This window comes from Brachyhypopomus gauderio, unplaced genomic scaffold (assembly GCF_052324685.1).
Source record: "Brachyhypopomus gauderio isolate BG-103 unplaced genomic scaffold, BGAUD_0.2 sc154, whole genome shotgun sequence".
NCBI classification, from domain to species: domain Eukaryota; kingdom Metazoa; phylum Chordata; class Actinopteri; order Gymnotiformes; family Hypopomidae; genus Brachyhypopomus; species Brachyhypopomus gauderio.
In genome coordinates, this window is record NW_027506975.1 from 62,564 (window position 1) to 76,143 (window position 13,580).

Below are 13,580 nucleotides of genomic sequence, written 5' to 3' on the forward strand. Positions count from 1 at the left end.
TATAGTTTTAAGTCTAAATATGGTATTAAAAGCAACTGTTTGAATTGTTATAGAAACATCCACTACAACGAGATAGTTGGCAAAAACTGCACTTTATATTAAGGCAAAATAGAACATCACTCTTACAGACAGGCAGCTTCCAAAATACAAAATCACAAATCAAATGCTTTTCAGCAGCATGGATTTCAAATGAAAACTCATTACAATCAAGGTCAAATTTAAGAAACGTAAGATAGCTCTTAATGGCTTTAATAATTGTCTTACATAAGGCTTTAGAAACATAATTAATTCAACTGGGGAAATGATGCAGGGATCCCACATCACTTGCAACAAAAATTTATTTTTGCTGAGTACACAACTTTATTTCTTCAGTTTAATGAGTTAAGGTATAACATCTACCATTTCAGTGCCCAAACAACAGATATGCACCTCTTGATATTCTACAACAATGGTTGAGTGTTCATCACCTTCAGCTCAGGCTAGTTAAGATTTGTCTGCTCCAAATGTTTTGTAGACTACCCTGACAAAAACATAACAGCCAGGATTTCATGTTACAAACACGGTGGCACAAGCAGCATTGGGTTTGCGCAAGTACCATTTCAGCAGCATCAGTAGCTCAGACATTGAAACATGCACACCTTTGGGGTAATTCACACCGAAACATGCACACCTCTGGGGAATATCACACAGAAGGCCCACACCACATGTACATAAAAACCACAGTCTCACAGACATGGCACATATCGGATTCCTGAACAAAAGTGAAAACCGACTTCCTGAACATCTGAAGCGGCAGGTTCGATGCAGTGGAGCGTCTAGCAGACGTCCGATCATTGGTTCAGCGTCTCCTCTTCTCCTGCAGCCTCTTAACCAGAAGTGTCTTGCATACTGTTGCCTTGCGTACTGTTGCTGCTAGGCAACACCTGACTTAAGACGATGATGATGATGATGACGACGGCGATGACAGCGACGACAATGCCCAGGATCTTGTACTTCCTGTTCTCCCACCTCGTCTTCTGCTTCACTTGTCCTGCCGTCTTGACAAACACCTTGCTCTGTAAAACAATCCAACAAGACACCTGCGTATTATTCACTCATTCAGTATCACAACACAACATCAGAGGTCTTTTAAATGATTTGCCGCTACTGGTAATTTTCAACGGGACAACAGTACAATCTGTCATAAGCATTAAACGATGTAATATTAAATGACTGGGACCACCTGGAATCATGCGCTTCTGTATATCATGTCATGCAGGGTGTGATCTGGAAAATAAGTGACCTTGCTACCTCAGCTTGTGACAAAAACACACTATGAGTGCACAGACACAAACACACCCACCTGCACAGAAAGACCTTGAGCCAGACGTTCATTTCATTCATGTCTTCACTAAAGGAAATAGCTTTCTAAAATTAACCCCCATAAATTTAAATCAGGATGTAAATTATACATTCTATTTACCTCCAAAACCACACCTAGGGTGTATTTATAGACTCCGATATATTTCCTGCAGTTTTTTTGTCATTACTGTCTGTGTGGAACATTGGAAGCGTTCACCAAGTGTAGTGAAGTGAGGGGACAGCCAGACATGATTGCTATGTCCAGACGTCTTCCTGATTCTCAGCCCGACAGACCAGACTGCTGTCCACAACCACAATGGCAACACAGAGTACAAACAAACCCTGAGTGAGGATGTGACCCAGTCTGGCTAACGGGGATGAACTCACACCAGAGAACAAAGAACCACCAAAGAAAACAGCAATACTTCCCCGGGACTCGTCTCTCCCCATAACGTCTATAAACAGACTGAAATTAAAAATCAAGCAGTTATATAACATAAAAAACAAAATTAGTTTTAAAAATTACATGTAGAATCCATGTGATAATGCACTGTTTATGAATGTTTTTTGTGAAAGCACTATATAGCTTGCAGTCATGGAAAAATGACATTATTATTATTATTTTAGAGGTCAAGTAGATTCTTCCAAGCCTGGGTTAGCTGTAAATGCCACAGGCAAAGCACTACTGCTTGCTTTGTTTACAGATAACATTACAGTTTTTCTCAGTAGATTTGGTTCATTTCTCAGATCAGAATTGAAATTCTCAAAACTGTTCATTCAGTCTCCACATCTCCTTGTCACTTGTGCATATCACAATTGCATTTCTCATTTTGCAAATGCTTCTGTACATTTTGCAAATGGACTTGGACAATTGTCTGTTGTTTTTTGCATTATCAATTGCTTAAGTCATTTTTTTCAAAATGTGAGAATTTGTAAAGGTTTAGATCAACCAATGGTCTCAACCAAAGGTCAGAGGTGCGTCTCATGAACCTTTATTGTAATTGGCAAACATTTATAGATGCTAAACACTGCAGTATCACAAAGTCTCATAATGGAAACACGAGGCCATGTATAGGGTGAACAGCCAGGAAGAGGCGTATGACTGTGTGGTGTAGAGAGATAAGACTGTGGTGTAGAGGGGTAAGACTGTGTGGTGTAGAGGGGTAAGACTGTGGTGTAAGGCAGAGGGGACAAAACACTGAAACTATTGTGGACCATGTTTTACATGTAAGTCATGGTCTTACAATGGCTGAAGCTGGTCGTTGGGTGCAGCTGAATATTGGAAGAACAACTGTGTCTTCAATCGTTCAAACATTTCATAGACAAAACATGTATGTAATTCAGAAATGTGCTCTCTACTGTAATGCTGCACATTGACAAATTCTGACATGTTATTGTATTCAAATTTTGTTTTGCATTTTTGCATTCTTATACCATATAGGATATCAAGACTAGCTCATAGGGGGGCAGAGGTTCCATTCTCACACCTCGACAAGAGGAGGCTGTATGTGCTCAGGTTGTTTTGAATGTGTAGAGTAAGTTTCAAATTTAGCAGTTTTTCCAGTCAGTTGTCTGTCTTTTCTGAATTTCAATCAGATTTGTTTTTGTCAACAAATTGCAGTGCGAACAATACAGCCAAACAATATAGCTGTACAAATTTTATTGCAGTCCAATTTATTACTATCAGTCTCCCACATACAGTCATGTGTAGCTTTGTGTTCTGTGTAAGTTTGTATTTTGTGTGTAACATGTATTGCTTAATTTGATATACCACAGGTGCAGCGTTCTTGAAATTAAAAGCTTAGCTAGTTTGTCTCAGAATATACTTAGTCTGCACTGACTGTGATTTATAGTTGCACTGACAACATGAGTATTGTGACTGACTTGTTCATAGGCAATGGCACACAGACTAGATATTCTGATGGCACTGACAAATTGAATGACCTAAATATTTACTTTTGAAGCAAAAATAAAGAATTTTGAGTAAAATTTTGCAGGTATTTCATTGAGTTTTGAGAAATACACTTGTTGTGATGCAAATGTAAATCATGATGTGAGAAATGTACCAAATCGACTGAGAAAAACTAATAAAAATAATTAATATAAAAATGTACTCACATACTACTATGGATACGTTCACCTTGCACCTTAGTCTGTGGTGTTAATTCTTAATAACTTGAATAATTGATTAACATCTTCATTACCACAAAGATATCTGGATGTGGCACCATTATACCGCTCATGAAACTATTGATAGTGGCATTGATAGCAAGACTTTCTCACCTGAGGGCTCACGTAATAAAAGGGCGTGGTCACACCATGAACTGGACCAATTAAAGTGAAACTGTCCGCATCCCAGATGAGCCGGGGCAGGACTTTCTCACACGGCTGAAAATTCATTTAACAATAAGGCGTGTGCGGATGTGACAGGCACCAGTGAGAAAGCCTCACCTTCTCCTGGAGCTCGGTGGATCTATTCTCCAGCTCCTTCAGGCCGACGTCGCGCTGTTCCGCCTTGTCCAGGTTGTCCAGCATTATGACCCGCACATCCTCCACCTCCTCATGCATCCGTTGCAGCCGCCCATGCCCGTTCTCCTGCAACAAAGAGCATTAGGCGTCAGCTACCATGGTAACAGAGGGGCGGGGCTAATTGGGGCAGGACTGGAACTCGGACTAGTAGCAAAGTATGTGGCAAAAACTGATCAGTAATACATATGAGAGACTAGGCTCACTGTGAGATAAATCCTTTTTGTCATTTATGAATGCATTATGTAGAAGGTTTTGGCTCCTAGCGTGTAAACTCCTCTTAACATCAGATCTTTTACAAACAAGGTTTCGCAAATCAGTTTCACTCCAGCTCAGCCTGGAATTACGTACGCAGCTGAAAATAAAACCGATTTGGCTTCACCGCATCTTCAGTTTTATGTGCAAAGCTGGGCAGCAAGGACACTCTCAACAGCTTGATGTTGTTTGCCATTGTGGACACTGTCCAGTCTCTCTAGGAAACCGCTGAAACAGGCTCAACCCTACGTCTTTGGGAGGATCACACGTCACACTGTACATTACTACTTCCATGTCCAGGACTGGAAGCTGGCAGCAATGACACCACAGAGGCAATATGGTTAAAATGTTACACATTAGTATTGATCAAAGTTGAACTTCATCGAATTAAGTTAAATTGACAGGCACCTCTGCGAGTACGTGTGTGTTTGTACTTGCCGATACATTGCTGAGCATTGCGTAATATTGTGGTTATTAATGTCAAATAAGGCAGTGAAACAGTTCATTTATCTTTTTGAAATCAACATACATTTTTCAGTGTTTGTGTGCTGTTCCAGGACTGAATGTGCTGTTCCACCGTGTTTTCACATCTTGCTGGAGACGTTTAATTGGCTAGTTGAGTTGTAACTGAATGTTTTCTGAGGTGAATACGCCAGAGCAGAATGTCTGAAATCCCCAAAAATTTTGTGTCCGACAGCAACCCTCCGCTGTACGAGCAGACGCCCGTTTACGGACAGCTGAAGTGTGAAAAGCGAGGCAGTACAGCCTCTGCCATTGCTTTGATCATGTTTTTAGCATTGTCACGCTAAATGGACATGGACAGAATGGTTAGGAATATCCCGAGTCTTGAGTATTTCCTCAAATGTACTCACCATTGCGTATCTTGATATTTCCATAGAGGACAGTTTGTATTCTGCTTTGGTCTCCATCACTGATTGTGAAATAATTCCGGATCGCAGACATTTCGAGTTCCTGCTTATGAGCGCAGCAACGTGAGTAAGGCACAATGTATCGATCGGATGTGCGTATCGGAGCCTCGTTTGCGATAACGAGTATGAGTAACGAAGTAAATGATGCCAGTATCAGAATTCTTGCATCCCTGCTCCTAACAACGTCGTTCCAGCATCAATCTTAGATGTGGCACCTGGGCCGTACTCAGGACCAGTACCAAAATGGTTCATGTCACACTAACAGGGGAGAATCTACTTTGCAGATGTACAAACGTCTGTGAATGAACAACTATGACATATGGTAATTCTACATACTTTACAAGTAAAAGTATCAGAGAGACCATAATGCTAATAACAGAGACCATAATGCAGAGACTATAATGCTAATAACACTGTGAAAGTTAAACTGAAATACATAAAGACATATAATCACTTAAAGGAATAATATGCATAAAACTCAGTAACAGACAGGAGAACTGAGACAAGAGTAAAATGTGAAACAGGAGTGCAGTGTGTCCTATTGAGAGCTCAACTGAACATGTAGATCAGACAGATAGTTTCTTCATTTAAAATGTCTAATATTAGGACTTGTCTCAGGTTCTGTGACAGCTGGTTCTCTATCATTACTGTCACTCTTGGGCATAAGAGTGAATAAACGTGTTATGCCAGTAAGCGCAACAGGTTAATGCATGCTTGATGGCTCGATCTCAGAAGGTCGGTGAACATGAACAAAAGTGTGAGCGGGAAACAAGGATGTAGGTGCAGGTGTGAAAGATCTGTGAACGTTCCCGGGGGGGACGGGAGGAGTCGTTATGGTCCTGAAGGTGAGAGTCAAGGTGGGTGGGGAGTGTTGGAGTACTGGGTGTAGCAGTCAGTATTCTGGCTGCCTATGTGAATAAACGGTCACAGAATTTGCCAGTGGTGACATGGATGCTCTGGTATTTTCCACTGGAGGACTAGAGGGTGGAGAAGCGGTAAAAGAGGTGGGGTTCTCCCACAATCCAGGAGAGTGTAGAGGTGGTAAAAGAGGTGGGGTTCTCCCACAATCCAGGAGAGTGTAGAGGTGGTAAAAGAGGTGGGGTTCTCCCACAATCCAGGAGAGTGTAGAGGTGGTAAAAGAGGTGGGGTTCTCACACAATCCAGGAGAGTGTAGAGGTGGTAAAAAAGGTGGGGTTCTCCCACAATCCAGGAGAGTGGAGAGGTGGTAAAAGAGGTGGGGTTCTCCTACAATCCAGGAGAGTGTAGAGGTGGTAAAAGAGGTGGGGTTCTCCCACAATCCAGGAGAGTGGAGAGGTGGTAAAAGAGGTGGGGTTCTCCCACAATCCAGGAAAGTGTAGAGGTGGTAAAAGAGGTGGGGTTCTCCCACAATCCAGGAGGCCTTGTGGCCGGATGAGGTAATGGTGGGTAGAGACCCTGATGATATTTTCATATGATATTTTATAGCTGTTCCCACGATCTCCTGTAGGACACAATGCAGTGCCCACAGTCGCCCTGTGAGACAGCTGCTCTGGATGTTCTCTATTGTCCTCTAGAGATGGTGGTCCAAACAGAAGGAGGCTGTGTTCGAAATAGTCTACTACATACTACTGGCATACTGATCGAGCCCCAAATCAGTATGTCGTATGCAGTATGTGACCAAAATGAAAATTTCCAGTACGCGAAACATACCCGGATGACTTACTACTTCCGCAAAATATTCCAGTACGCGAACAGAGCTATCTTCGTGGTGTACTGCATCCCATCATGCAACGCTACGTTCACGTGACCCCGTAGTGTGCTTTGCTTTTGTCGCATACTGGAAACTGTACTGCATACTACTACGAGGACCAGTATGCAGTATCCAGTGTATACTGAGTCCAGTATGCAGTATCCAGTATGTAGTAATCTATTTCGAACACAGCCGGAGTCTTGCTTTCCTCATCTCATGCAGGAAGTGAAGGTGTTGCTGGGCTTTCTGGGATAGGCACAGGTGGTGTTGAGGGTCCAGGCGTGGACCTCTGCGTCTACACGCACATGAACCTTCACCTCGGACAGTCTGCCTGTGTGTTCTGGGAGTGTTTTGATGAATGACGGTATTACACATGGTCCAACAAGCATAAAACATTTCAGTTAAGCCATGTCTTTTCAAGGGTTCAGCACAATGTTTCTTAATTCTTTATAATTCTTTGTACTTTAGACATATCATGTGGTCCTGCTTCGTGGAACGTTGACAGGGTTTCATCCTCTCTAGGCTTCTAGAATCCCATCTCAGCCTATCATGTAAAAGCCCTGGACCCCATCAAATAAACAATTAAATTCCTCTTTTCTTTTTTACATAGGGCACATACCTCAGTGCTAAAATAAATCCTAAGAATACCCTGCTGTTCGTGAAGGTCAACATTTGATGAAGAATTACAAGGTCTCACTGTTTGAAATAATTTACACTGGAGATTAACTACCTTGGAGATTAACCCAAAGCATATTTGTTGAGACCTGACTGATTAAGTGATTTCCGAGTAATGTTTTACTAGAACACTCGATGAAGTCTTACGCATCTAATAATGCAGACTGTGGATCAGTACAATACAAGACCATGGGTAGGTCCATAAAACATGATGGTAACTGATGGTAACTATTCACCTCATGAATGCCCAGCTGATGATAAATGAACACATGGTTCAAATAAAGTGGCCCTGACTGCCAAAGCTGCCGATAATCTGAGCTTTACTGTTATCTGAAGCATGTGAGGTGGGGTGGGAGTTCAACAGGATTGAGGAGGTCAGTCTTCTGTTTTTGGAAGAACTGCACACCAGGTGTGAGAATTCTGATGGCTAGTTGTCTAGAGAATGCAGCTCTGGAATCATGGAATCATGGAATCATGCCCCTGCAATCATACCTCTCCCTCTCCCTCTCTCTCTCTCTCTCTCTCTCATACAATCTCTATCTTAATTTGAAGTTAATGATATAATTGCTGTGTTATAACTATACACAGTAGAGTACTGCCAAACATTTATGCTTCTATTGCTTATCTTCCTGCTTTTCTCTCTCTCTCTCTCTCTCTCTCTTCTCTCTCCATTATTCCTCTCATCCTCTCGTACTCTCTCTGCAATATTTCCAGAACGAACTGAGCACTGGACAGAGGATAACAGGGACCTTCCCCAGTAAACAAGCCACCAACGCTCACAAAGACGCCATTGTGACAGACACGTGGGCGAGTGAATGGACGCAGAAGCATTTCGAGATGCTGACGGTCTTGGGACCAGCGGTCTCCGTCAAAGACAAAGAAATACATATATTATACATGCCCTGACACCCCCCCAATCTCTGCGCTCTGTACAGGATGCAGAAGGTACAGGAGTCACAGCAGAGGTAGCGAGTGGTAACCTAGAGCTGGGAAGCTGGCAGGCGGGAGATGAACGGACATCCCGACCACCACACTTCCCATCTGCACCCACCTCAGGGCCGTACGCTGCTGCACGAGGTCCCAGGCACAATAACAGGAAACAGACGCATAACACTGAAAACACCCTTTCTAAGACTGAAGTGTCAGTGACAGATGACCAAAAAAAAAAAAAACGTTTTCCGAGTTAATCTTGAGTTCATTCTGTTTCATTTGGGAACTCCCCATTTGAATGAGTAATAGCAGGATAGACCTCTCTCTTCACTTCCCACTATGGCTTCCTTTGCTTTCTCTCTCTCTCTCTCTCTCTCTCTCTCTATCTATCTTTCTAAATCAGACACGCTCTGGAAACCCCCCCCCCCCCCCCCCCCCACACACACACACACACACACACTTCCATTTCCTATTTCAAGGTGTTTATGTTTTCACTAACTGCCATTAAAGCACACTTAAAAAGCCATCACAATGGGAACACACCCAACGTTCAGCTACCCCATAATATAATGCTGTGATTCGGGAGTCATACTTTCACATACTTTCACAGTTCATTCATTCATTACTTCACTAACCTCAAACATGTTACTATAGTGTACTTTAGATTTCTAGTTTCATTCAACACTTACGTGGTGGCACAAAGTAATAGCTGGTGCCAAAAATAAAGTTGTCTCTTCATGTGTGTTTCTGACTGATATTCTGGTTAGGTTTCTTTTATTATGTACATGTACTTTCTGTTTAGTATATGCACAAATGGGTCAACTCACTAAAGAGGTCACAGCCGTAAAATACCAATATGGAGGCAATGTCAGTAAAGAACAGAAGAGTAGAGAGAGTGAGTACAGGTGGAGGTTGACGGCTCACACTTCACTACGGGTGTAGCGGAGGAGAAAGTAAACTTACCATATCTATACTCACTGAATACTCTCGGAGGCGTTTGTCCTAACTTATCGACTACACAACATCTGAAATAGAGCAGACGCTTTCCGAAGATGCTTGGTTTCTCTTTGATATTTATTTCCGTGCGCTTTGACTAAAGTTCGGGTCTCTCCGTGAGACGGATCCGCCGTGCTCGGTCTTTATAAGCCAACTTTCCCTGCCGCACTACGGCGTCAGCTATGATCAACAGTGCGCAGTCCTTGCGCAGAATGCTCTGATCAACAATGCGCAGTCCTTGCGCAGAATCACAGACGACGAGGTTACACGTCCGTCGACGTCCATCAAGTTTCATCAAAAGTCTTTTCTGCTCTGTAGGCTGAACTGAGCAAATGAAAGAACCGTCTTAGTAGATTACGTTTGAAACTCAGAAATGATTAATAGCAGTTATGCATAGTTAAAAGGATTGTAAAGCTCAATCCGCAGTTGTTATTTGTCTTTAGTTATACCATAGCGGGGACTTACTATAAAGTAAAGCGCGGCTGCTAATTGTATTACGATAACCCGGTGGCGAAAAGATCCACGCATCTACCGTTCAGTTGTTAAAAGTTTTAAAGAAATGTGTTCTATGCACCAAAATGTTAAAACATATGTAGAAGCGATAAGTCTAAAATTTGTCGGAAATTTTACTTTCAGTTAAATTACGTATTAAATTACAATATGCATATATTTCTATATTTATAGTAAATACTTATAGTGAATAGAAATAGAATCACTTTTCTGGCAACTCATGATAAAATACATAAAACTTAAAGGTGTATGGTTTTACTTTGAGAACGTGGAGAAATTCTATTACAAAAGTTAATGCAGTATTTTTTACAATTAAATAACTGTAACTGTAACTCTTTTCTGTAGGAATTTGGAGTAATGGAACTAATGCAAGTTACATGTGAACCTACATAAAATCAACAAACCAACCCTTCCCTTCACCTTCACATGAAGTTCACTTTTGTTCATACACAGTGGCGTGGACAGACATTTTGGGAGGGGGGCACTTTTTAGCGCACGTGGAACACTTCATTATAAAAAAATTACACACACATGTTGAATGAAATTTGACTTTTATTTGTAACATTCTCTAAACGTGAGTTGTCAATGGAAAAAAGTCACGCAGCCAACTGATAAAATCCATATCCAATATTAACTATATACAGTCATTGTTAAGTCCTTCAGTTAACTTCTGTTTACCCTCCACTGTTTGCAGGCCTTGTTGCATATATTTTGGAATTGGTAAATCAATATAGGCCTACAATTAAGACCGTAAAAAGACCAAAAAAGTAGGAGTAGGAGTTATAGGCTACTGAGTGTTGTCATTACATGAATGCAGATGGGAATTTTTCACAGGTAATCATTCTTTCACAAATGAATGTGTTAATTTATGTTGCCTAACAAAAACCTATACAACAGAAAACGTTTAGCTTATTGATTTGGGCTAGAGCGAGTTTATCAGGTGACCAGTCGGCTAAAAATGCTTAATAGTTTGGTGCTGTATGAGACATTTTATTGCACAAGAAAATGATTTCACGTTGGGCCTAGAGGTCAAACGGTAGATTTGACTTGATGTGTATGTGACCTGGCTGGTGGGGACGGGAGAAGAAGTCTATCTGTGACCGTGTGTGCTGTGCTGAAGACGCTTCCTTCCACTCGCTGAACTGAACTGCTGCTGCAGCGCATCTGGTGTTAAAGGAAGCTATAAGGTGGTGGCTCATTTCAGGGCATTGATTTTAATCGCTCAGGTTTTCAAAAGACCTCAGTAAAATGTTAATAAAAATAAAAAATAAAAAAAACACCGAAGTTTCAAAAGGGCACCTTCGTTGATAAAGGGCAGAGTTGGTGGTGCTTTAGCACTGATGTCTGCACACCTATGTTTATACACATGAATTGAGTTTGCAGTGTTTTTACAGCAAGAATTTGTAGCATTGAGATTGAAAATGTCTGAAATAAAAACCCTTCTAGAGGGCGGCTGAGTCTTTTCCCTCACAAACAGGCATTCCACCAGTGGCCTGAGACATGTCTACGATGTTTATGACCATGTCTACGATGTTTATGGCATCAACGTTATTGTTCCCATTCGGCTGACTCTTGACAGCTCGATGTCATTTACAGTATGTAGCTTAAGATTCAGTTCTACTCCTGAATCTTTAGCTGTACCCACACATTTTGATGAGATGGCTGAGAGGATTTTTAAATCTCTCTGCAGTTGTTATAGCAGAGATTGTTGCACAATTTTTGAGTTTGTCTGGGAGTGTCGATCATATTCTTCTCATCATTAGATCTTTATGGGCCTGTTTAACTGGGTGTGTAAAAGTGACTGAATGACATACACTGAGAATAATTTAGGGGTGTTAAACACTCACAATTTAATTTGTTGATTTTATACAGGGCGGCATGGTGGTATGGTGGTTAGCACTGTCACCTCACAGCAGGTGAGTATGGGTTTGATTCTTGGTCTGGGCTGCTCTGTGTGGAGTTTGCATGTTCTCCCTGTGCCTTTGTGGGTTTTCTCCGGGTACTCCGGTTTCCTCCCACGATCCAAAGACATGCAGTTAGGTTGAGTGATCACTCTAAATTGCCCGTAAGTGTGCGTGCGTTTTGGCCATGTGGTGGACTGGCGACCTGCCCATGGTGTACCCTGCCTTCGCCCGGAGATGCTGGGATTGGCTCCAGTCCCCCCGTGACCCTGACTAGCGGGATTAAGCGGTTCAGATAATGAATGGATGGATGGATGATTTTATACAGCTTTAAAATGTGATATATACTAAACCAAATAAACATTTAAGAAAAACTTTGCTCTTCCATTACCCCAAATTCCTGCTGTAAAAATGGCTAAAAGTAGTACACAAGAAACTGTATTTCAAGAACATAATGGTAGTTACAACATGAGTACTAGAGGAAGAGCAGCGTGAGCACTAGAGGAAGAGCAGTATGAGTACTAGAAGTACAACATGAGTACTAGAAGAAGAGCAGCATGAGTACTAGAAGTACAACATGAGTACTAGAAGAAGAGCAGCATGAGTACTAGAAGAAGAGCAGCATAAGTACTAGAGGAAGAGCAGTATGAGTACTAGAAGAAGAGCAGCATGAGTACTAGAAGTACAACATGAGTACTAGAAGAAGAGCAGCATGAGTACTAGAAGAAGAGCAGCATAAGTACTAGAGGAAGAGCAGCACGAGTACTAGAAGAAGAGCAGCACGAGTACTAGAAGTACAACATGAGTACTAGAAGAAGAGCAGCATGAGTAGTAGAGGAAGAGCAGCATGAGTACTAGAAGTACATGAGTACTAGAAGAAGAGCAGTATGAGCACTAGAAGAAGAGAAGCATGAGTACTAGAAGTACAACATGAGTACTAGAAGAAGAGCAGCATGAGCACTAGAGGAAGAGCAGCATGAGTACTAGAGGAAGAGCAGTATGAGTACTAGAAGAGCAGCATGAGTACTAGAAGTACAACATGAGTACTAGAGGAAGAGCAGCATGAGTACTAGAAGTACAACATGAGTACTAGAGGAAGAGCAGCATGAGTACTAGAAGTACAACATGAGTACTAGAGGAAGTGCAGCATGAGTACTAGAGGAAGAGCGGCATGAGTACTAGAGAAAGTGCAGTATGAGTACTAGAGGAAGAGCAGCATGAGTACTAGTGACTAGCTTCAAAAAGTGACCATAAAATGAACTTTAAAAAAAAGTGCAATTCCAATATCTAAATTCCCTTCAATGTCAATATGTGAATATGGTGGAAAGTGTTCTCCAATAATACGATCTAATCAAATCAAATTAATTGTCACATCACCAGAGTACAGGGACACCGGTGAGTGAAAAATTATAAATAAGAATTATAAATAGGAAAAAAAAATTTAAAATACAATATAACTAGTGTATATACATATGGTAAAAATTTACTGTGTACACTATGGTGATCATATTTTCATTTGGGGAAACCGGGGGGGTGTTCCAAGAAGCGGGTTAAGCGAGAAAACCCAGGTAAGTTAACTCAGAGTTCACGGAAACTCGAGGTTTTCCGTTCCAGAAACCGAGCTTAGAGAGAATCGGAGTCAGTTACTATAGCAACTTGTGCTCTGAAGCGAACCTGCTCGCTGGCAGGTTAACTTGGACCTGACCCAGAGTTACAAACACGTCATCATGACGTGTCCTTTCCTCGAAGATCATGTGGATATTGAAACTCAGTCTATTCGCTGAGTTC

At 41.6% G+C, this 13,580-nt stretch overlaps 1 protein-coding gene across 1 annotated transcript; it reads right to left on the bottom strand.

Moving 5' to 3' along the window:
• Positions 1–73: 73 nt before the first annotated feature.
• vamp5 (vesicle-associated membrane protein 5) lies at positions 74–9,536 on the bottom strand. The gene is made up of 3 exons (XM_076994652.1): positions 9,349–9,536; positions 3,793–3,936; positions 74–1,055 (listed from the first exon to the last, which is right to left on the bottom strand). Exons 1-3 carry the CDS (start codon positions 9,349–9,351, stop codon positions 867–869), a joined length of 336 nt encoding a protein of 111 aa, XP_076850767.1. The 5' UTR covers positions 9,352–9,536; the 3' UTR covers positions 74–866.
• Positions 9,537–13,580: the final 4,044 nt, after the last annotated feature.